The 24,995-nt window shown below is 42.2% G+C and overlaps 1 protein-coding gene across 1 annotated transcript in view; it reads right to left on the bottom strand.

The window, feature by feature from the left end:
• Nucleotides 1-24,995, bottom strand: part of PARP12 (poly(ADP-ribose) polymerase family member 12) — a 31,705-nt gene continuing 6,710 nt past the window's right edge. Inside the window, exons 2-12 of the mRNA XM_043965115.1 lie at nucleotides 24,746-24,881; nucleotides 17,864-18,125; nucleotides 14,301-14,402; nucleotides 12,642-12,765; nucleotides 10,713-10,902; nucleotides 8,517-8,637; nucleotides 8,218-8,314; nucleotides 6,781-6,856; nucleotides 5,284-5,414; nucleotides 3,847-3,998; nucleotides 1-2,111 (exon numbers count right to left, since the gene is read on the bottom strand). Coding sequence (XP_043821050.1) covers nucleotides 1,858-2,111; nucleotides 3,847-3,998; nucleotides 5,284-5,414; nucleotides 6,781-6,856; nucleotides 8,218-8,314; nucleotides 8,517-8,637; nucleotides 10,713-10,902; nucleotides 12,642-12,765; nucleotides 14,301-14,402; nucleotides 17,864-18,125; nucleotides 24,746-24,881 — 1,645 coding nt within the window. The 3' untranslated portion in view covers nucleotides 1-1,857. The remainder of the gene's footprint in view (nucleotides 2,112-3,846; nucleotides 3,999-5,283; nucleotides 5,415-6,780; nucleotides 6,857-8,217; nucleotides 8,315-8,516; nucleotides 8,638-10,712; nucleotides 10,903-12,641; nucleotides 12,766-14,300; nucleotides 14,403-17,863; nucleotides 18,126-24,745; nucleotides 24,882-24,995) is intronic.

Raw genomic sequence — 24,995 nt, 5'->3', positions numbered from 1 at the left:
CTCATTGCCCTGCCCCCCCCAAGATGTAATTGACAAATATTTAACAAAATAAATCAAAAGATGATAGAACATGGGGCAATCTCAGTATGTGGTTTTCCAAGTCAATATGCCCCTCCCCTGCCCCATCCTTGTTTCTATTTGAGTTTGACACCACGGCGCCAGGTAACTAGGTCTTTAAGATTATAAATTGCAGGGGAGGTGTCAACTGCATTGGTAGACCTCTCCTCATTTGGGAGTTCCCCACAGCAGTGAAATCAGAGGTCCAGTGCCTAGACTTATGCAGCCTATGATTCAGGGGAAATGCACTTCTTTCTATCCCCCCAATATGGTCCTCTCTCCTAATGACTTTGCTCATGTTGCTCTCTCTTTCTCGATGGAACGTCTCCTTTCCCCGTCTCTGCCAATGGGACTTTAAAGACCCAGGCTTTAAAAGACCAAATCAAATGTCACCATTTCATTATCAGCCTTTCTCTTAGCCCTGATTGGTTATAATCTTCCCTCACCCCCAGACCTCCTGTAGCAAACACTTGGCTTTATAACCTTCTGATGAACTCATCACCTATTATTGTGAATCAGTTATTTCAGTATGTGTTCTAGCTCCCTACTAAACAGTAAATGTCATGCAGGCAATGGCTGTGTCATCCCTAAACTCTATGGCTATCCACAGAAAGTGCTTAGGAAATGCCTGTTGTCTTGTTGAACAGTGACCCCTGCTGAGGACATATGAGTAACAGAAGCCAGTAACTTTAAGTCACTCTCCGCTTATAGATAAATATCCTTTTATTTCCATACTCATTCGTGACATACATACATTCGCATAAGTTCACTCGGATATAAACCACATACCCAACAGCATGACTTGCTCCTAACCAGAACAAATGACCTTCCATGCTACTGACTGAAGTAGAAGGTGGCTAAGTTGGGAGCTGATGGTTATAAATAGTTAGTCTATACTGTGGGGTAGCAATTAATTTTATAAAAATCCTAAATGATAACCCCAGTAATGGAAGAATAGGGCTTCTACCTCAAACTGATGCAGTAGAACACAAAAGCATTTTTGCATTTTGCTACCAGGGAGCCAGTTTTGGCTAATGCATTTGTAGTTGCTACCAGCTGTTATGTAAAGAGTATGCAGAGAGAAAAGGCAAATGCAGGTAGCAGATGTTAAAGGACTAGATATTGGGTCATTAGTATATTCCGAAACTAAAACTAGCCCTTAAAGGAAACTACTGCCTTCTTTGCAGAGGTGAGGGACCACAGGTGTGGAATACTGTACACATTGCTGATCTAAGCTGATATATTATTTAACACAGCTGAGCTGCTCTTTTTTTTAGTTAATGTCACAAGGCACAGCTTGTAAGGCAGGAAAGAGATGGTGGATTCACAAATGAAGGTGATCTAAAAACATAAGATAGCAATAAAAGAATTTTAAAAAGAATTAGTGCAATTCTGCTATTACCAGTAAAGCACTCAGGCAGCAGAATACTTAACTAAAACAAACGAAATCTTAACACAGTTAAGAAAAAGATAAAATAGGCTTGGGTATCAGTATATATTCATCAGTTACTCTGTTGCTGAAGTTACAGGACAGTTAAGGAACAAAATAATCTATGGGAAATCTGAGAGAAAATTCTCCTTTAGCAAAAAGTCAGTGATGTACCTGTATAAAGAAATTAGTGCAAAGTAGGACATTAAAACTTTTTTAAAATGTTCTTTCAAAAACAATACAATAGGCTCTTTCTCCACCTTAAGAAAGAGGCCAAGAGAAATAGAGAAATGCCCATGGCCCCAAACCGTCATTTCAGTGCGAGCTGCTGCAGAGATAGTAGAGTCAGGCAGAGGGCTTTCCATGGAGGGTCAGTACCATATGAGATATTCAGGGTAAATCTGGTGCTTCTCAAAGACCACAAAGATGGAAGGGTCATGTACACTGTTCACACAGCTGTTGTAGAAGATGCTGCTTTGACCTTCTTTGGGGGGAGGTCGGAGATAGGTGGAATTGCCCCTGGTAAACTCTCCCACCAAAACCCGGGCCAAGAACATGGGCTGGGGTTTCACGGAAGATTGGATGTAGTGGTGGGAATAAGCAGCATCTCGGGCAAAGTAGCTTCCTGTAAAAGAAAACACGTAAGTCTGGACAAGGAGGTTGAATGTTAGGCAAATCCACATTGATATAGATGGTTAAAGTACTTCTACCTCTCATGTCAGCAGGCTACACTGGTGTATACACTGAGGGGAATCTGAGGCAATCGGAGCTGGTCCGTTTATTCTGCCCTCTGCCCTCTGGCTGCACCTCTCTTTCTCTTCCTATCTCTTTTCTTTCTCTTCTCTTTTGTCTTCTTCCTCTTCTAATAGCTAAGGCCTGCCACTGGCAATAAGCTTCTCTAGAAGCCCTAGCCAAAGCGATTACTGAGCCTTGTTCTAAAGCAGGGCAGAAATGACAACAAAGGATGATGCAAAAACTTCTGTCCAGCCCACGTGGAAGAAAAACATTTTTAACTTGCATTTGCAGAGTACGCCATCTATTGCACAATTCTAAGCCATACCGAACAATTTTTACAGGCTTCCTTCAATAAGTCAGATATCAATATACAGAGACTATAAATTGGAGATTACATAGGCTATGTGCTAGTTGAAAAATGGGGTTCACCGAATTCGCCAGAAGCCCAGTCTCAGACAGGCCTGACTATCAAAATGAAGCTTGGTTTCAAAAGAACTGCCCAAGTCACAGAAGAATGAACAGCTTCCCTAAACCATAACATCCATGTGAATAGACTTGTGTGATATATGAAGACGTCAGTGTCAAGGAAATAAAGATACCATCCAATAAAGATCTGACTCAGAAGGAGTTGGAAAAGTATTGTGTTTCTTGCCCAACTCCTCCCTGAATCTCAGGTCATGTTGCCTATTTCAATTCAACAGCGAAGTGCCTACTTTCTTTAGTACACTGTGCGAGGCACTAGGGATATGGAGGTAGAGTCCAACTTGTCCCTCAGACAGATGTAAAACACTGGCTTAAGCAGAAGTGTCACTTTTTTACTCACCCCTAGAAAGGGAGAGTATTTTGAAGGACTCTGGGAACACGCACCAAGTAAATAAAAGTTAATGTTAGCAAAGCACATGACTGTGAAGAACGCTACAGGTGCAACTTCTGACAAACTTGAAAGTAGATTACTGTCCACATATAATCAAAAATTACATTCTTTTCACTCCTTAGGCCAGTGCCTCAAGGATCCTCTCTCAGTTTTCCAGAGTTGAGTTTTAGAAGCCTTCGAGAAAACCTTACTCTGAAACTTCGGTGTGCTAACACCGATTCTTGAAAACTACACCAATGGAATTCAAGATTTGCAGCTCCTACCGAGCTGAAAAGACTTCAAGTGATAGATTCTATGTCTGTCACCCAAGGACCAGTCAATTCAGGGTTCAGGGAAGGGCATCACCCAGCTGACCCACAACTGATAATTTTTTTTCAGCTCCAACAAGACTAGAAGATCATCTACTAAATTATAGTTAAATTGTGACCTGCATCAGAACAGTGTGCACAACACAAGGACCACAACAAAACTTCATATTCTTATAATGTTTAAATATTTACAAGTTGTCATGAAATTTTTAGGTTTTTTTTCAAATCCAAATCTTGGGGGCAGCTAGGTGTTACAATGGATAAAGCACTAGCCCTGGATTCAGGAGGATCTGAGTTCAAATCTGGCCTCAGACACTAGACATGCACTAGCTGCATGACCCTGGGCAAGTCACTTAACCTTCACTGCCCTGGGGGAAAAAAAGAATATACATACATACACACACACACGTATATATATATATATAAAAATCTTAACTAGTTACCTCTGCCATAGCTGGTGCCATGAAGACCACAGATCCTCCAGTCGAAATTCTGATGGCAGATGGCATGGATGTACTCAGGACTGGTACCATGAAACAGAAACCTCTCATCTACTTCCTGCCCTGCATTACTCTTCTTCATCTGTGCTTTCTGCCTGTAAGAGAAGACAACGTGGGTGGTTGTGGAGTGACTGACTTACTCATTTGTCCCCAAATAACCAACACGTTTTGAACCCCAAAGAGATTTTCAGGTACACTGAGTGACTTCCACTAAGCATTTGAAATGACTGAACAACAAGAGCTTTCCATCAGCTATCAGTTCTTTCCCTCCTCGGTTTTCTGTGGGCGTAAGAAATAAAGGAGAAACTCTATCCATCCCCTACTCCATTCAAGATAAGCTTCTTTTGGCTGTGATTCACAGAGCTCCTTTATTATCCCAGAAGAGATAAGCCCTTGGCAAAGAAGTCTGTTTTTTCTCCTATCATCAGGCCCAAATATGGTGTTTTCTCCTCTTGAGGAAAGATGGGAAAGGGTAACAAGCTCATGACTATTGATGGTTTCCAACCTTCTCTCAAGAATGCAATACAGAGCATTACTGGTGTTGAACTACTTCAAGGTGGCAAAACTGTCTTCAAGGAAACGATCACAGGAGAAAATATTTGTAAAGCATTTAGCACAGTGTCTGGCCCACAGTAGGTACTGCATAAATGCTAATTCCTTGCCCAGTTCTACAGGCAGAGCAGGTATTCCATCAATGTCTGGAAGTGAGGCCTTTGCACAAGGGCTCCTCTCAGCCCAATAAGATATGGGAATGTAATCAACAAATGTAGGAAGTGTGTCAGTTTTAGCAAAATTTACTCTTTTACCAATAAGGAATAAGGCAAAAAGCCATTCACCTTTGACCATAGGTAGCTAAGTACACTCCCACCTTATTCCTCATCATTCATTCTTATAGAATTTATGACTGCAAGTTATAATTCCACTGCATACAGATAGATGTATGTCAGAAACCATCATTGCGCCCCTGTGGCATGGGGAGGTGAGCATGACTTTGGCCCTACGATGGTGTCTCTCTCTATATTTTATACCATATCCTACACATAAAAACTGCTACGTTTATAAAGATCTGAGTGACTGGTGATACACCATAAACAAAAACACCATCCTGAATAGGAAAAGCATGCTGTTGACACTCTTAGTGGAGGGGATACTTTATTTTTCTACACGTGACAATGGGTTGCATGGACCAGCCTAACTGGTCCTCTCTCACCTTGTCTCCTTAGAATACTTTACAAGCTTGTTTAGGGGAATGAGTCATATACCCGAGGAGCCCCTGTGGTGCGCTGAACAGAACCCTAGCTCAGTTGTACCTTGGTTTGTGCCCCAGCTAGTACCAGGCTCTGCTTTTTGTTATTTCTTCATTGATTCTCTCAAACCTACCACTGATATACTTCCCAGAGTGTTGGGTTCTGGATTCTCTCGATCTTACAAATTTTGTATTTAGGCATCGTACGACAAAACTGTTCTTGGACCTTCAGGTATTCTCCAGAGGAGGGGGAAAGTGAGATTAGCTAAAAGAGACCAAAAAAATTGTTTTTAACACATTAAAGACATAGATGTTCCATACAAAAGATGGGTAGATGCTTTTTTTTTTTAACAAAAAGAACAAACATGGGGAAGAACTGACTGATGTGGCAAGAAGAGAACAAAGACAAACAAGAGGGAAGAAAAAGGAAAATGAATGTGGTTAATCAGATTCTTGTTGAAGGCTGTGTGTACTCGTGCACGCGCACGCACACACACACACAAACACACATCACCCACCACATTTCAAGTTCCAGTTTCTCCTGATAACCTGGTGTTCTAAAAATATGCCTTGTTTCTTGGATAAAACATAGTCCCTTCATCCTTTAATTTCTACTTTCCTGGGGATTTTCACCATTAGTGGTCTTCCCTTTCTTAACTGGTTTCACCCATTTCCTCTCTGGCTCCATCCACCTCAGCCAGTCAGTCAGGTTCACCACCTCTAAAACAGTCTCCCCCTTATAGCAGCGGACATAACAATCACCCAGTTCACCACTGGGTCCTTCATGGATGAATCTGAGCTTTGGCCACTTTAATCTCACTAGTTTTAGCAGCAAAAGTCCTGGGTTTAAATCTCAGCTCTGCTTCTGCTCCCTTGCACGAGTCACCTCATCTCGGCCTGGTCCCTTGTATCCTTGTCTGTAAAATAGAGGATGGGGGCAAGACCAAATGACCAGATGACCCCTAAGGTTTTTTCCAGCACTAAATCCTAGGATGATAATTGACATTTACATAGCACTTTTCTCCCCCTGCATTATTTCATTCTCAGAGCAGTTCTGTGAGGTAGGGGTGACCCTGAAAACAGAAGAAAGGAAAGGCTGGAGTAGCTGCACACCATGTCCACGGTCACACGGCTGTAACGTGTTAGTGCTAGGATCTGATGCCAAATCTCAAACCTGAGTCCAACATTTTTTCCCTTATTCCAAGCTATTGCTCCACCCTGGTCAACATGATGTAGCAACTGGACAGTCATGTGAAAAGAGCTGGATTGAAGGCCCAGCTTTGGCCCTGGCTAAGTCACCACTACTCTAGGCCCAAGGAGCTACACAGTACCATAGAGCACCACTGGGCTTAGAATTGGAAAGGCTCATCTTCCTGAGTTCAAATCCAGCTGCAGACACTTGCCAGCTCTATGACCCTGGGCAAGTCACTTCACCCTGGCCAAACCACTCCAGTATGCCTGCCAAGAAAACCCCAAATGGGGTCACAAAGAGTCGGACACAACTGAAACAACTGAACAACACTTTGGCCCTAAAGCTTTCTCATTCGAAAAATGAAAGGTTGTACTAGGTAATCTTTAAGGTCCTTTCAGGCTCCTAAATTCTAAGATTATTAGCAATCCAAGTTCCATACCTTAAATCCTAGTTCGGGCAATGCAGACATATCCCAATGAGATGGAACATCCTTTGGGGCCACTGATTTGTCACCACTGAACATGATAAAAAATAAAGAACATTTTCACATTTTCAGAACCTTAGGCTTGAAAATATCAGTACTAGTACTGCTCATTCAAAATTCCACTGGGCCCTTATCACTTCTTCCCCCCCCCCTCCGGGCAATGGGGGTTAAGTGACTTGCCCAGGGTCACACAGCTAGTAAGTATCAAGTGTCTGAGGTCAGCTTTGAACTCAGGTCCTCCTGAATACAGGGCCAGTGCTTTATCCACTGTACCACCTAGCTGCCCCCAGACCACTATCACTTCTATCCCTCTTTGTCCCAATGGTTAATTCCTCATCCTATATCATCTTAAGGAAAAGTAGGCTGGGAAGACTGAAAATGATCATAATTAGCCACTGTAATTAGATTAACACCTGATTATTTCCACTAATATTAGTGATACAGATGATTCAAAATAGCAAATATTCTTACAATCCTACAATTCTTACTTAGCTTTAGGATGCATTTTTTTCTTTTCTAAAAAATCTACTGATTTGAGTTGACATTATAACTACTCAGTATTCCCTAGACACAGACCAAGAGAGAGAAGGAGATGTGTCTAAAAGCATGCGATGCTGAGGTCAAGAAACCAGACGAGGTTTTAAAATTTAGCCCTAAATAATCCCCAAGTGGATATTTGGAGATGACACAGTGAAAGCATTACGACCTCATGGCTCAAGAGAGTCAGGCCCTGAAGAGCCCAAAGCTTCTATGCAGTTACGGAGTAGAAGTCATTTATTACAGTTGTTCGCTGGATTTCTTGAATATTATTCTATCTGGCATTATTCTTTTTTTTTTTTTTTAATGTATGAGGTATTTTATTTTTTCCGTTACATGTAAAGATAGTTCTCAACTTTTGTTTATACATGCTTTACAATCTATCTGGCATTATTCTTAATTTTTTTTTGCTAGAGCCGGGATAGGAGAGCTGGACTGCTTTCCTCTATTCAGATCATTTGGCCAGAAAATGGTTCCCAACCTTTTCTGGAGTATGAGAACCATTTATAAGGTTAAAAAAAAAAAAGTGTCGGATCCCCATATAGAACAGTCCTAAGCATTCACCAAGAAAATATAATCACAAAAATAACTACTATGAGTTCAGTTACACTTTTAAATGAATTATCTTTAACCATAGTACCTACACACACTTGAAAAACAGTAAAATATCTATGTGTGATACATTATTTACGTTCGATTATATGTATTCATCCTGCATATTTTGTTGAAGCTAAAGAAAGACAATAAGGTTTGATGATGGCCAGACATTTCTGGTTAATCTCAATATCAACCCAAGTTTGGATTTGAGCCACAGCAGATCTGTACCAAGAGACAAATCATTCAAGTACAGCTTACCAAGTCTGCTTCGTCTTTACATCCTCAAGAGAAACATATTTCGGTCTCCGACAAACTTTCCTGATAGTGCCGAAGTACAAGCTTTTCTGAACCATGGCTAAAAAACCCAACAAAATTAGCTTTTAAACACCAAGTAAAAACTGACTTACCCAAATTAAGGAAGGGAAAGGTTAGTATGAATGGGTGAACATTTTTTAAAAGAAATAAAATCACAGAGAGCTGCAGAAGATTAGCCAGCACATGGAATAAGAAATACCATCCTAACACTGGATTGTCAAATGAGCATCCTTGGGAAATACCTTTGAAATTCAACTCATAGTTGTACTTTCCAACGGAGAACTTCAGGATAGGTGACTCTTGGCTCAAGTAGGCCTTCTCCACATCACTGCTGCTAACAAGAGCTGCATGGTGTTCAGTGCCCTGTCAAGTCAGAACCACAAAAAAGACCATGTCCTATAGTGTAAGACAACCCTCCAGGGGCACCTATAGATTATGCAAACACAAGAGAATCCACTGGTTCCTGAGCCCACAGTCAGGGCTGAGGGCATCTCCTGCCAATTCAACAACACGTCTGGGTATAGTGGTGTGGAACTGGATAGTCCAGCCTAGGAAAATGAATAGAGCTGGAAGGGGTGAGCAGAAAGCTGGAGGAGTTGGAGAGGGGAATAGAAGGGGAGGGGATATGTGTTAGAAATCCACTGAGGAGGGGCAGCTAGGTGGCACGGTGAATAGAGCACCAGCCCTGGATTCAGGAGGACCTGAGTTCAAATCCGGCCTCAGACACTTAACAATTACTAGCTGCGTGACCTTTGGCAAGTCACTTAACCCCAATTGCCTCACCAAAAAAGAAAGAAAGAAAGAAAGAAAGAAAGAAAGAAAGAAAGAAAGAAAGAAAGAAAGAAAGAAAGAAAGAAAGAAAGAAAGAAAGAAAGAAAGAAAGAAAGAAAGAAAGAAAGAAAGGAAGGAAGGAAGGAAGGAAGGAAGGAAGGAAGGAAGGAAGGAAGGAAGGAAGGAAGGAAGGAAGGAAGGAAGGAAGGAAGGAAGGAAGAAAGAAAGGAAGAAAGAAATCTACTGAGGAAAAGCTAACTGGATCAGTTGCTAAATTCCTTTAGAAAACAGAAATATAAGAACTATACATCTTGTGGATTACAAAGGATGATTTCTGCAGAATAAAGGCAAGAAGATAAGAACAGATAGACCTCTTTATTAAAATGGGCAACTCTCAAATTATTTTAAAGCATCAATGATGCCTTTGCAGACAATGGGAAGTCAACAAATATTTGTTCATTGTTGTTGCTCTGCCGATGTCCCCGGTGGGTGAATGATTGGCAGAACCAATGCAGTTGTCTTGCTAAGCTGACTGACTGATTTTGCTTCTTCTCCCCACTTCTCAGATCTCCCTCCTATACTTCCTTGCAGAGCTCATTTTTATTGTGGTTCCAATCATCAATTCTCTTGACCTCTTACCCATATTCTGTTTGGTAGAAGACCTCTCCTTTTGCATACAGGGAAACGTCCAACCATAATGGACAGAGTGGGGGGACTCGAAGTCAGAAAGACTTGAGCTGGACACTTACTAGCTGTGTGACCAAAGGCAAGTCATTTAGTCTCTCTTGCGTCTCAGGTTCCTCCTCAGATAAATGGGCAGCTACACATTGTACTGTATGATCTACCCACAAACAAACCAATAGTTGTCTGTTGGAATGGAATTGAACACGAGGAATGGAAAAGACACTTGTTGCATTACGATTTCCACCTTATTCAAGTGAATTTGGATCTTATGGATAAACATTAAGTTTTACTCGACAGAGCTCCAAATTTCTTCATTTGCCTTGGAATTTTACTGGACCAAATATTGCTTGAAAGAAGCGTTTTTTGGATGTTTTCCTCATTCTCAGCTCACCAAAAGGACAATTTCTTCTTGTCCCGCATTCCTTCCAGAGTCACAGGCTCACAGATCTTGAGCTAGAAGTGATTTTACAGGTCATTTAATCCAAGGTCCTTTTACTGATTTGTACCTAAGACAGGCCATTTAGGTAATAAGGCATGAGAAGGTCACGCAGGTAATAAGGATCACAAGTGGGATCTGAACCCAGTTCCTCAGACTCCAGAGTCTTTCCAGTGTACCACGCTACCTCCACTTACTTTTGGGGGGGGGGGGGCAATGAGGGCTCAAGTGACTTGCTCAGGGTCACACAGCTAGTGTCAAGTGTCTGAGGCTGGATTTGAACTCAGGTCTTCCTGAATCCAGGGCTTGTGCTTTTTCCACCACTTACATTTTTAAAGGATTTTTTCCTTTATTTTTTACAAGTTAAGACTTTGTCACATATATTTCTGAATCAAAAATACCTTTGCCCTCACCAAGCATTTGCAGAAAGTGGCCTAAAGGTACCCCACACTTCCTGAATCTGTGTGAATTAGCTGCACCCAGGGACTAATCCTCTCTACATCCTGGGATTTATTCTGTGGGCTGCCCTGGGAGCCCTTCTCCTTACCTTTACGCCATACTCCTGCCACAAATCTTTGTCCTTGTTCCAATACCAAAGCCACTCGGTAGTGAGGATAAAGTGCGGAGGTTTGGCAACAGAAGAGGCCGTAGAGAGACGTCGAGCTTTGTAAGGCCCGCAAGTCATGTTATCAAAGTTTAGGGGGATCCCAGGCCTCCAGGCAACCCTAGTAAGCAACCTGTGCAAGAAAGGAAATGGGTAAACATTCCACAGCTAGGTGATACCATAGTGCATAGCGCTGGGGCCTGAAGTCTGGAAGATTCATCTTCCCAAGGTCAAATCCAGCATCAGACTTTTACTAGCTGTGTGACCCCAGGCAAGTCACTTAATTTCTGCTTGCCTCTGTTTCCTCATCTGTAAAATGAGCTGGAGAAGGAAATGGCAAACCACTCCAGTATCTTTGCCAAGAAAACCCCAAATGGGGTCACAAAAAAGTTGGACACAAATGAACAACAACAACAAAAATACTGGAAAGATGAAAGAGTTGGATGAGACTGAAACAAGTGAACAGATTACTAGCTATTACTATTATTCATCAGGCTCACTTTGAAAATCTTTACTTAGCCATTTCTAAAAACCAGATCTGTGATTTCAGTGGGGTAAGGAGAGCTCCCAATTCAGGATTCCTTCTACCAATACAGATTGGCACCCTGGCTCTTCAGCTGAGAGTTGCCTGGAACACTAAGAGATAAAGTGACTTGCCCAGGGTCACACAGACACTATGGGTCAGAGGTAGGCCTTGAACCCAGGTCTTCCCAACTCTATGCCAGCTCTCTATCTACTACACTACAGTGCCTCTCTTGGCAATGTTTGTTGGGTATTTGTGTTACTTTATATTCTTTCAAAAAATGCAGATGTATTTTTGTAAGTATGTGGTAATTCTATTTGTCGCTAAAGCAAGCTGTCCGTTACCCATTCCTACACACATCCCTGGTTGGAAGTGGATAAGTGAAACCTTCTAGGAAGCATGACAAAAATAGATGGATAAAGTGCTAAACAATTAATTGTTGCCATTCAGTTGTTTTTTGGTCATGTCCAACTCTTCGGGGCCCCACTTAGGGTTTTCTTGGCAAAGATACTGGAGTGGTTTACCATTTTCTTCTCCAGCTTAAAGATGGGGAAACTGAGGCAAACAGAGGTTTAAGTGACTTGCCCAAGGTCACACAGCTAGTAAGTGTCTATCGTCAGATCTGAACTCAGATCCTCCTGACCCTAGGTGGCTATGCTGTCCATACAATTAATAGCACGGATCTAACTACTATCCTAGTATCTCTGCACTAACAAAGGGGCATAAAAGCAGACAAAACCCAGAAATCCCTTGGCTCCGGAATGTGTTTTCATCCTTTCATTGGGATATAGGTCTGTCCAGGGGTTCACTCCTAAACACTTCAAACCAAACCTCATGAGAAGAGCAGGGTAGCTCCCTGCATCATACAGGCTCCCCACTAGATCATTAGATCACAGTTCCAGATGACCAAACACAGTCCTAGAGAGGATAAGCAACCACTTAGGCTAAGTGATCTGTAGGACCAGAGCGTGCAGCTAGTGAGCAATGGTGCTTGGAACAGAACCCAGATCTTCTCTCCAAATCCAGGGACACAGAACAGAATCCTACTAACTATCCTTTAATGGTCTTCAAATTCAGTAGCTTTTACAGAACGACTTCCTTCTCTCTCCATGTCCTCCACTCTCCTGCCTGCAGCTTCTTACTAAAAGAATGGGAGGAGAAATGCAGGAGACAAACAAGACAGAAAACACACTACAGGTGGCTGGCAGTTAACATGCTCCCACATCCTCGTGGCATGCTTGGTTTCTAATAAGGTCGGCAAAATTAAATAGTACAGAATTTCATGACTTCCCCAGTCTGCCGCCCCACCCCCAACAACCCAGGCACAGGATAGAAATAGCATTTCCTACTGGCTTGTGCTGGGGTCGCAGTACGCCTTTTCAATCTTCTCCATTTCTTCCAAATCTTTCCATGTGTTCCCTTCAAGGAACTGCCATCTATACGGCAAATGAAAATGCACCTTAAAACACTTATCTAAAACAAAAACAGAAATGAAATCAAAATGGTCGTTCCACACCCGGACCTAAAAAAACAAGGGAAAACACAGTCCAAGTGCAACTTGATGTATGAACACCCTCTAAGGCTAAAAACGACTTTGGTGTCTTTGTCAAGAAAGCTTCACAGGGTCTACAGGGTCACAACTGTAAAACCAAACAACAACACCACTAAGGTTAAAACTCCAGTCCTGAAGCTTGGAAGTGTGCCCCAAACGCCAGGGCCTAGCTTCTCAGACCCCCATGCAAACATCGCCAAGGTCATGGGCTCACTCCCCAGGGAGGTGCTTTATTTAATTCATACACTTGCCCAGACACAGGTAGAAAGGAGGAATGGATTGGTCCTGTGTGGCTGAGACCTCCTCAATCTAGAAAAAACTATGTCAAAGCACACCTTCTGTTGAAAGTGGGCACCTGGTCATCATCCTCCTTCCTACAGCACCGGAATCTGGCCTACACTCACCCCCCCCTTCTCTGAAACAGGATTTTTCTGTGTGCCACTTAATTATATATTGCATGCTTTATTTTCAGATCTTGGACACCAGGGGCAGAGAGATTAGGACCAGTGGAAGTCTTATTAGCTGGATGGGCCTGAACTCTGAACCAAACTGTGCGCTTAGAAATGTGCCAGCCTGCAGGGGGTCTGAACTCTGAGTCTTTACACTGTAATAAAGCGACTCCTTGCTTTGTAAACTGCCGGAAAGTGATCTGGCTGATGACTCACTGTTGATAAAAGCCTGGAGGAAATAATAAGCAAGGGCTGGGGTGGGGATGAGGTATCAAATAATTCAACATTCTCATTTTATAGATGAGAAAACCAAGGCTGACAGAGGTTCTGCAGAATGTGCAGTAATTGCTGCTTCCCAAAAGTCTATAAATGATACCATAAGAATCTTAAAATAAAGAATCCTGCTCTTCCTTTCATGGAGCACTGCCCATGTTAATACACAGGATTCCCTCTCAAAAGTTCCTTCCCAAGTCAGGTGTTTGGAGCTTGGAATACTCCCCTAACCCCTCCCCCCCAAAAAAACATGTTAAAAATGGTAGCATCTGAAACACTACTAAGGTAGCCACCAGCCCTGAGCTCACAGCCCCAAGAGATGGACTGGTGGAGAGGCCTCAGGGATGGTGGAAAGTGCCCAGCACTGGACCTCAGGAGGCCTACGTTCCAATGCTGACTCCACAACTACCTTTGACCCTGGGCAAATTGATTTTTTTGTTTTCTTTCTCTATAAAATTGGATTGGGTTGGAGTAGATCATGTTTAAAGTCCCTCCTTGCTCAAACATCCTAGGATTCTACTTCTTACAAGGGTTGATGTGAGACCTGGTGAGAGTCCCAAAAGGAAGAACCCTGGGAATAGATACTTGAGTAAATAAACTAGGCAGTTTGCTCAAGGGGCAGTGTTCTGGCTGTGGGAACATGAGACGAGGCAGTGAACTAGCAGCAGGTGACTGACTGTGTCCAGGCTGATGGCAAACTGTCCTTAGGAAGAAGTTATTTCCCAGTATCTTACCTTTAAAGCTACAAGCCTTCCTAATGTGGTACAAGCAGATCTGATCATTCTCTTCATTGCTATTTGGGGTGGCAGGGACAGAGTCGCTACTAACGCTTCTTTCTGTGAAGTAGAGAGATGTGAAAAAACGGGAATTAGCTTCCAGTCAAGCCTCAATTTGGAATCAAAGTAGTTCAAGGTATAAAGGAGTGAAGAAGGAATGGTTTTCATCACAACCCTTTTTTATTCAGAAAGGTTGCTTCATCAGGCTACAAATTATATGTAATTACATTTGTATGTATAATTATATGTTCGAAGTTAATTTAACCCCAAACCCCAGTTTGTATTTGTTCAGATGAGTATAGAAAAAAGTCTCCCTGAAAAGTCCCCAAATGTCTTCAGATCCCAAGTTTTCCATCCCCTGTTAGCCTCACTTTCAAAGATAGGCTTGGAAAAAGGTAAGTGACCCAGTTCATCTCTTGAGGTCCCTCTCAGCCCTGAGTCGCTGGTAGAAAGCACCAAATTTTTAATTTATTTTTGTATGGACCAGTGATTTTATCAGTGTGATAATAGCAGCTCACACATAAATAGCTTTACATAATAAAATAGTTTTATAGCCAAGAACTTTGCATGCATTAATGAGCTCATTTGATCCTCCAATTGTCATTTCAGACTCTGTGATTCTTGGCAAAGATTCTGGAGTGGTTTGCCATTTCCTTCTGCAGCTCATTTTACAGATGAGACACTGAGGCAAACAAGCTAATAAGTGTCTAAGGCCAGATTTGAACTCAGGAAGATGAGTCCCTTCCTAACTCCAAGGCTGGGGCTCTATCCACTGTACTACCCTGCTGCCCCATTAGAACCTTCACTCTGCTATAACGTCTTTGGAAAGCTGCCTGAGGCATTAAGAGGTTAAGTGACTTTCCCAGGATCACACAGCTAGAATATGTTGGATTTGACCTCAGGTCTTCCTGACTCAAGAGCCTGGCCTTTATTCACCACACAATTTATAATATTTAATTGGAGATTAGAACTGTTCTCTCATGCTAATACCCACTGCCAAGAAAAGGGCCTAATATAATAATCTAAATTTAATAGTAGAACTCATTAAATCTTCATGTTATATTTTTCTGAAAGCCTTAAGGGGCAACATTGGTTCACAAGTTCTTTCTCCAACCCAGAATGGTGTCTGCCATGTAGGTATTTTTTTTTTCCCTAGAAAAATCTGCTCGATACCTTCATTAGCAACCCCAAATAATTTATTTGGTATTTCAGAGACAAGTTGTGTTGTTGGTATGGAAGTTCCCTCTCTCGATAACCTGCAGTTTTAAAGGGCTGCCTGAGCTCAGAAAAGCTACCCAATTTGCCCACTGTCACACAGCTAGTAAGGGTCAGATGCAGGATCTCAACCCCAGTCTCTTCTGACTCCAAATCCAGCCATCTATACCCACCAAGCTAAAGTATCTCTCAATTTATCATCATCTGAAAACTTGTTGAATACAATTGCCGTTTTTCATCCAGAATGGCATCGTATTACTGATTTCCAAGGGACATTGTTGGAGACATCCCTCCATGGGAAGGTAATGGAGAAAAACTGATCATCCTTAAATGAATTCAACCTGAGTCAAACTACCTGTTCACCCACCTAAAAAGACCTAAAACTTAATGAACAAAGATGAACATATACCGAGTTTCTTGCAATTAAGAAGAATCTACACAGAGCAATTAAACAAAAGCCAAAGACGACATGAAGTTCAGGCAAAGATATTCTAAAACTTATCTAAAGGCAGGAAGAAAAATTAAGGCAATAAATGTATTTACTGGAATTCCTGATATTCATTTCATATTACTGACCAACCTCTAACTGAAATTTAGCATTTCTTTCAATTACTTCTTTTTTTTTATTTTTGCGGGTCAATGAGGGTTAAGTGACTTACCCAGGGTCACACAGCTAGTAAGTGTCAAGTGTCTGAGGCTGCATTTGAACTCATGTCCTCCTGAATCTAGGGCCGATGCTTTATCCACTGCTCCACCTAGCTGCCCCCTGGTGTAATTCTTTAAAGAGGAATTCCTAAGGACCCCAAACTCCCTACCCTATTTTCCCCACATCAGTTTACAAACACTTGGGGGGAGTGGGACACCTCTTTTTCTTTTTCTTTTTTTGCAGGGCAATGGGGGTTAAGTGACTTGCCCAGGGTCACACAGCTAGTAAGTGTCAAGTGTCTGAGGCCAGATTTGAACTCAGGTCCTCCTGAATCCAGGGCCGGTGCTTTATCCACTGGGCCACCTAGCCGTCCCCCACCTCTTTTTCTGAATTCAGGGAACTGTACCTGTTCACTGTCCCCCTCCCAACTTGGAAAGTCCCTAATTTTTCTTCCAATGAGAAAACACCACCTACTGTTGGATTGTTTCCTTTTAATTAACTGAACTTATTTGCTTCATTGTTGTTTTTTGTTTTTGTTTTTGTTTTTTGCAGGCAACAGGGGTTAAGTGACTTGCCAAGGGTCACACAGCTAGTAAGTGTCAAGTGTCTGAGGCCGGATTGAACTCAGGTACTCCTGACTTCAGGGCCGGTGCTTAACCACTGTGCCATCTAGCTGCCCCCTGCTTCATTGTTTTTAATGTATAAAAGTCTGTCTCTGAGGGGCAGCTAGGTGGCACAGTAGATAGAGCACGGGCCCTGAAGTCAGGAGTACCTGAGTTCAATCCGGCCTCAGACACTTGACACTTACTAGCTGTGTGACCCTGGGAAAGTCACTTAACCCCAATTGCCTCACTAAAAAAAAAAAAAAAAAGTCTGTCTCCCCCTAGATTCGGGGTCCAAGCCTAAACTGAGGATGTCTGGTCCCAGTTTGTTGGGCAACTGCCACGCACTGCTTCATAAAGCGATGTGCTCAGAAGACCTTTTTTTTCTCAGTTATTTCATCTTTCACCTGCCACACAGAATGGGACAGAGGGAGGAAGGGAAAAAGGGAGGAAGTACTAAAAAATCTACTGAGAACTGATCCCCCACTCAGTCCCCTCTATCTCAGACAAATGAATTGCCTGGGTCTAACCAATCTTTGTCATTTCCAGACTCTTGATGGACTTAGGGACCTTCCCCCAAGCAGCTTATCCCCTCCCAAGGTTTCCCCACCTTACTCCCCAACTTTAGGTTATTAAGTAAAAAGGGTCCACCTACATTAAGTAGTTTCTATTCAGAGTTAGAAGCTCCTATACTTAACTTAAGAGCAGTTCTATTGTTTCTTTTGTTAAAGGTTCGTTTACATTAAGTAGTTGTAAGTGACTCTGGAGCAATCTTTTGGTTCCCTTCTATTCAGTTACCACATCCCCAGTTCCCATCTTTGGGTATTCCTAGCTTCCGAGCTTTGCAATACCAAGAGCTATAGTTCCTCTGACCTGATTAAAGACCTTATTTCTCCTATATTGATTGTTTCCTTAATTTCCAGGTGGAAGGAAGGAAGGATGGAAGGAATGATGAAAGGAAGGGAGGGAGGGAGGGAGGGAGAGGAGAAGGAGCCCACCTACCTGGCCTCTATCACAAAAGCATTCCCTGGATGCATGGAGAATGAAGTGTTCCCTACCTTTTTTAGGTGCTGAGCTTTCATTTTTGATGTCAGAAGCATTTCTGTAAATGGAAGGCAGTCTACTGATTATAGCGGCGCTGAAGCCCCACTTTTTAAACTTCTCCTGACACGTAGCATTAAAGACATGGGACCGCTTACAGCCACTGCCAAACCTGCAGTTGCCCTGCAAGAAGTACTGGCAAAGGTGGAGTTTGGCACAAGTATTTTTAAAGGTACAAGAACCATGCTGCCCATCTCCTTTATTATAGTGTGCGCAGATCTGTGAACAAGGAAAGAGAAGAATATAAATCATTAAGAAGCCTTTGTACATTACCAACCTTGTAGATTACCTCGTCCATTACCAACAGTTTGCCAGTTAACTTCACTAGCTGCCAACACTAGGCTAATGGGACAGCCGTCATGGGTTCTCTATTTGGGCTCAGAAAGCCCATGAGTCTTGGCCAGAGAGATTGCACCTTTCACCCTGGTTAGCCATCTTGCAAATGTGTTACCTGTACATGAGGAACCAGGCAAGAACATATACAAATCCACCCCATCCCTGGAAATACAACTCAAAACATACATCCCATCTTCATACGGACATGAAGACCAGAAGTATGAATTACTTGACTTGTACACTAGCATCGTAGCCCCACTAATCACACTTTTCCTTTCTGCTGTCTACAAAAACATAAAAATAACTAAATTAATGGTACATGAAAATCTTAATCCAATTTAAGAGAATGAAACCAGACTCACTGTAAAGGAGCAACCAAAGGCAAAGAATCCTCATGGAGATAAATGTACAGGTTTTACAGAATTCTATCAAACTTTTTTTTTTAATTCATACTTACAATACACAATTTATTCTCAAAATTAAGAAAAAAAGACTCTATCAAATTCCTTTTATGATAAAAATTAAATCTTAATACATAAAATGAGACATCCTCCCAGGTTTATTCATTCAATATTTATTAATATGTGCAATGAACTGTCTTGGGTTCTGGGGGGATCTGAAGACACACAACCTTTAAGAGACTTCTAGTCTAGTAAGGGCAGAAGGACATGCACAATAACAAAATTAACAGAAGAATTCATGTGTTATGAATTCAAATAAGGATGACTTCCCACCTAATTCCCAGTTTCTTCCATTTCCCTACCCTAAAACAATCAGTGTGGGAGCAAGGTTAAGGAAAGCAATAAGTATAAATCATCACAATAACTTTTAAACCCAGTGCTGGGCCACACCCAAGATTCTACTTCTGAATTCTGCTTGGACACCCTCATTCTAACCACCTTCTGAGTCTAATTCAACTCCAATACTTAGTATTAGGTATAGCAAGAACAAGGTGCCCACCCAACTCTTTGGACTCTATATATTCTTCGATTCAATTCAAAAGACATGTATTAAATACCTTTTAGTTCAGAGTACCAAGCTAGGCTTTGGTGAATACAAAGATGAATAAGACATGGCCCTAGGGGGCAGCTTGGTGGCACAGTGGATAAAGCAACGGCCCTGGCCCTGGATTCAGGAGGACCTGAGTTCAAATCCAGCCTCAGACACTTGACAGGCACTAGCTGTGTGACCCTGGGCAAGTCACTTAACCCTCATTGCCCCACCAAAAAAAAAAAAAGGACATGGCCCTAGTCCTTAAGGAGTTTAGGGGAGATAAGATATGTACACAGATAATTATAATTATATAAGGCATATATAAATATAATTATTATAAAATACAAGAGAGGACATTTGCACAGGACAAGAAAATAATCAAAAGAAGGGAACAATACTTGGAGCTGGGGAGTCTAAAGGGACAGAGTAGGGGAGGGGACAGATATTGGGACTGAGCCTTAAAAGATGCATAGGATTTCAACAAGTGGGGAGTGGAGGGAAAAGCAGGAATGAGTTTCTGGTATAGGAAAGGGGAGAATGAGTTTGGGGGAAAATGTCTTTTATTCTGGTTTGGTAGCAGTATGAAAGGAAGTAATGTAAGAGAGAAAAACAGGGCTAGATTGTAGAGATAAGGAGTTTTAGAACTGGTTCGGTAAACAATAGGGAGCCATTAAGGGATTTTTAGCATGAAAGTGACAGTGTCAGAACTATCATGAGAAATATTATTTTAGAAAGGTCTCACCGTAGACTTCAGTATATCACCCTTTAAGATCCTGAACCTCAAAATTCTCCTTACCAACCAAACTTGTTTCTGTGTTTACACCTCATCTCTTCATTCACATTAAAGCTGGGGGGTTTGCCTTTAACATCACCTCTCTCATCCTACTCTTACTTGCCATTATGATAGCAAGTCTTGGCCCTATGATCGGCCAAGATCATTAGTTATTAATCTCTTTTTTTTAATTTTTTTTAATCTTCCCCTATATATTTGTATTTTTGTTCATTCAGTTTTCTTTTTTATTTTTATTTTATTTTTTAATCTGGTTATTAATCTCTTAAAAGTTTCATTTGTGGGGCAGCTAGATGGCGCAGTGGATAGAGCACCGGCCCTGGAGTCAGGAGTACCTGAGTTCAAATCTGGCCTCAGACACTTAACACTTACTAGCTGTGTGACCCTAGGCAAGTCACTTAACCCCAATTGCCTCACTAAAAAAAAAAAAAAGTTTCATTTGTGTTTCCTATTCCTAATGTCTGGCACTTAAGAAATACTTGTCAGTTGATGATTAAAAGCCCTTTCATGGGGACAACTAGGTGGCACAGTGGATAGAGCACCGGCCCTGGAGTCAGGAGTACCTGAGTTCAAATCTGGCCTCAGACACTTAACATTTACCAGCTATGTGACCCTGGGCAAGTCACTTAACCCCAATTGCCTCACTTAAAAAAAAAAAAAAAGCCCTTTCATGGTAGCAAAGAACCAGAAACAGACCTCACATGGTACTTAGAAGACAGTGAGCTGAGCAAAGAATGTTGGAGGAACACCTTACCTGAAGGGCTCCAGGAAAATTCTGAGAAACCCTCAGAGAAGAGGTAGGAAAACCAGCAAAGTTCCGTATCTCAGAAGTCAAAGAAGGAAAGAGAGTAGCCAGGAGTTAGCAGTCAACAGTGTCAAGCGCTGCAGAGAGGTCAAGAGAGAGAGTGTCGAGAGAAGAGAATACAGCTGACCACAGAACCTTGGAGGACTCTTAAACATTTCAGGGATGGGAAGAACAGAAACCACTGAAGGAGATGAAATAAAGAGAGGTGGAAGAAAACCAGGAGGTGCAGTGTTAGGAAAGCCAAGGAGATTAACATGAAGCAGATGGGTGGTCAGTGGTGTGAGTGATACACAGAGATGCTGAGGAAAATGAGGAATGAGGAAAGGCTGTTGCATTTGGCGATGAGAGGCCATTCACGAGCTGTGATGGAGGAGTTTCAGTTAAGTAGCAGATGTAGAAGCCAGACTGCCAATGGAACGAATGAGTGAAAGGTAAGGAAGTATAGACAGTAAGTGTCTGCTAACTAATCTTCCTAAATCTTGGTAGCAAAGCAGCAGAGGAATGACAGGTAACTTGCTAGCATAAAAGGACAGATTGGGGATTTTATTTGTAAGGATTGGGAAGCTTTGAGTATGTTTGTTAGCAAATGAGAAGAAGCCAATGGAGAAGGAGAGGATGAAGACACACATGGACACTTCAGAATATGAGGTTGTTTACAGAAGTTAACACCACGAAGAAGGAAGGCTGAAGAGGTCAGCAGCATACCAGGCTGACTAACAGAGACTTTCAAGTGCTTGCACTATTGAGCTTCTGAACCACCAGAAATCCAAATCAAAAGTAGTGTGGCCTCCACACTAGGTTTCAGCCCATCCTATCCCAAACAGCCAAAACAATCTTCCCCAAAAGCCCTTTTAAAATCAAGTTCCTGGGGCAGCTAGGTGGCGCAGTGGATAAAGCACTGGCCCTGGATTCAGGAGGACCTGAGTTCAAATGCAGCCTCAGACACTTGACACTTAGTGGCTGTTTGACCCTGGGCAAGTCACTTAACCCTCATTGCCCCACCAAAAATAAATAAATAAACAAACAAACAAACAAACAAATAAATAAATAAAATCAAGTTCCTCTCCTGCTTGAAATTCTCCAGGGGCTATCCTGAGTCCATTAGATCAACACCAAAATCTTCAGCCTAGCGTTCAAAACCAGCTGCTCCTTCCCTGATAGCTTCTCAACAAGATCAAGTCTTTAGGATTTCCACATGTGGATGGTTCATCTACTTCCACCAGGCAGACCTGCTGATTTCCCTTCACTTCCTGTCTGTAGTGCACAATTTGGACATTTCATTACATGCAGCCTAGAGTATCCATTAGATTGTAAGCTCCTTGAAGGTAGGAACTACCTTTTGCCCTTTTCTTTTGTAGCCCGGGCATATAGCACAGGGACTGGGACATACGAGGAGCTTAAATACTTATTGATGATGGTTAGAAATATCATTATTTATTTCCTTGTGCTGTTAAACTGATTTTCAAATGAGGTTATATATGAGAAAGCACTCTGTAAACTGTAAAAGCACCATCTGAATTAACATAAGGTTCTATGATGCCTTCTCCCACCCCACCCCATCCCCCAAATCTCACACCAAAATCCAGAAAAACAATTAAATAAGATCTCATGGCATTTCAGGGATCCCACACGAACAAAGGAAATAAATACAATGATCCCTGAGGGGTGGGGGGAATAATGTATTACATGCATATGAACCAGTATGTTATGGTAGCTAAAACACTGGTTATATGGTATAGTAGGAAGGATGATGGACTGTTGAGTTCTATTTAGCTCAACAAAAATTTATTGAATACCTACTATGTGCAAAGTACTATATTCAGTGTCAACCCTGGGAAACTGGGAACCCTACCCTGCTCTGCCCAGCAGTTTCTAATTGCTCCCCAAAAGACCCCCTGCATACCCCAGTAGTCTCTAACCACCCCTGTCCCTAGACAGAAATAACAGTATGGACTTTTCTGTGACCTAGTTTCCATTACCTCTCAACACCTCCAACACCCCCTTCCTGCAGCTCGGCTGGTTCTGGGTATCCCTGCTGCTTCCCACACCTATGCCCTATAAAAATCCCCTTCTTCACCTTCTTCCCTTGGCATCCCTATCTGAATAAGGCAGCATGTTCTTCCAAACTGCAATTCTTCAACCCTGAAAAAATTCCTCCCTTTATTAACTGATCACCTGGTTGGTCTGAATTTTGTTTCAGGTTGACACAGGCACAAAAGGTACAAAGGAAAAATGAAAGCAATCTTTGCTCTCAAAGATGGTATATTCTACTGGGCCATATATAGTAGGGACCAATTTTTAATTGGGGAGTGTTAGCTAAGTGGCTCGCCGCAATATTGGGGCAAGGAAGGAGAGTGGCAGCCTCCCTCAAAACAGAACAGGATTTATTTTAACAAGAACAAACTTTTAAAAAAAACACAAAAAAACACAAACAGGATCAGTAGGATCAAGGGAAAGGAAATAAAATTGGGAAAGGGAAATTATACAACCTGAAAAAATACCACCACCCAACATTCAGCTAGAATGCCCAATTCTCCTCCCCCAATCCCAGAAAAACCCCACACAGCCCCAGCCAATGGGATGGCCACTCTGATAGTCACATGACTGCCCTCACTAGGCTTCCAATCATAATTTTGCCAGGCCCATGTAGGAGTCGGCGAGTGGTGATGGGGTGCCAGAGCCATGGCAACGGCTACAACCAGTGGGTGTGGTTTTCAGAGCCCCAGGCCAGTGCGTGCCAAGGCATAAAAACCTCAAATAACAATTAATTCTTTAATATATATATAAATAATTTTTTTAAATGCCTCCTTGGGGGCAGCTAGGTGATGCAGTGGATAAAGCAGTGGCCCTGGATTCAGGAGGACCCGAGTTCAAATCTAGCCCCAGATACTTGACACTTACTAGCTGTGTGACCCTGGGCAAGTCACTTAACCCTCATTGCCCTGCCCTTACAGCAAGGGTAGGCAAACTACTGTAACATTTAGGATGACGCCACCCGCTGGAGACTCACTGTAGAAAAGCTCCACCAAGAGGTGAAGGTCTCTGAGGGCAAGACCATGGGTCTTTTCTTTGGCATCAGGAAGTGACGTCTGCTTGTGGGAGGAAGAAGGGAGAACCTGGCGCTCTGACTCTCTCTCTTTCCTGAGGACTCTGACGGAGAGCTAGAAATGTGCTCTCCCTTTAATAGATAGATGAATCTAGGCCTTTCTCTCTCCCTTTACCAAATTCTTATTCTCCTTAATAAATGCTTAAAAGTCTAACTCTTGCTAAAGCTTATAATTTATTGGCGGCCACTCATTCGATATTTTAGACAGACTAGCTAGAATTTTAGCCTTTACACTACCCCAGACCAAAGCTGGCTCATTCACATTTTGGCATGGCCCTCGAGCTAAGGGTGGTTTTTAACCATGAGTTTTTACCTGTTTTTACAGGTAAAAACTACTCTTAGTTTGCAGACTTTAAGAAACCAGGCAACAAAGGAGGATCTGGCCCTAAGGCCAGAGTTTGCCAAGCCCTGCCTTACTGAGTAACTGGTTTGCACATTATATAACTATGTGTCATTCACAACGTGAACTCTTGTTTCCTCACCTATAAAGTGAGCGGATTGGACGAAATGATTTCTAAGATGCCCTCTAGCTTAAAATATTTGGTGGGTCTAATCTTTTTCTTGCTTATGCAAACTTTCTTGACTCATTGGATTTATACTCATGCCTTGACACAAGGGGCATTCCCCAAAATGGAGCACCCTCCTTTCTTTCCTTGTCTCCAAAGCCCTCTCTCCTTGGCAATTTCTATAGACGGTTAAAAAAAAAGAAGGAGCATTCCCCCCAAATATCAAAACTAAGCCACAATATAGAGGGGTTCACACTGAATCCTACTGGGCACACACAAATGTACTGGACATCTGCCACTTACCTCTGGCAAGAGCGTAGAATCATTCTGAAGCAAAAGCTGACTTAGTTCGTCCAAGTTGAGGTGTTCAATTCCATGGTTTTTCAAGACAATCCTATTGTGTACAGAATCAATGATGTGGCTATATTTACATCCTTTCCTGCAGAGAGGAGAGGAAGGGAGAGCAAAATCAGTTTTTTGGGGGGAAATAACCCAGAACATCTCACCCTCAAGAATACATTAAGGCTTAGTTAACAGATACACAATAAAATCA

Source organism: Dromiciops gliroides, chromosome 5 (genome assembly GCF_019393635.1).
Source record: "Dromiciops gliroides isolate mDroGli1 chromosome 5, mDroGli1.pri, whole genome shotgun sequence".
Lineage (NCBI taxonomy): Eukaryota > Metazoa > Chordata > Mammalia > Microbiotheria > Microbiotheriidae > Dromiciops > Dromiciops gliroides.
Note: the sequence above shows the minus strand (reverse complement) of the source record. Positions and strands in the feature narration are given on the sequence as shown.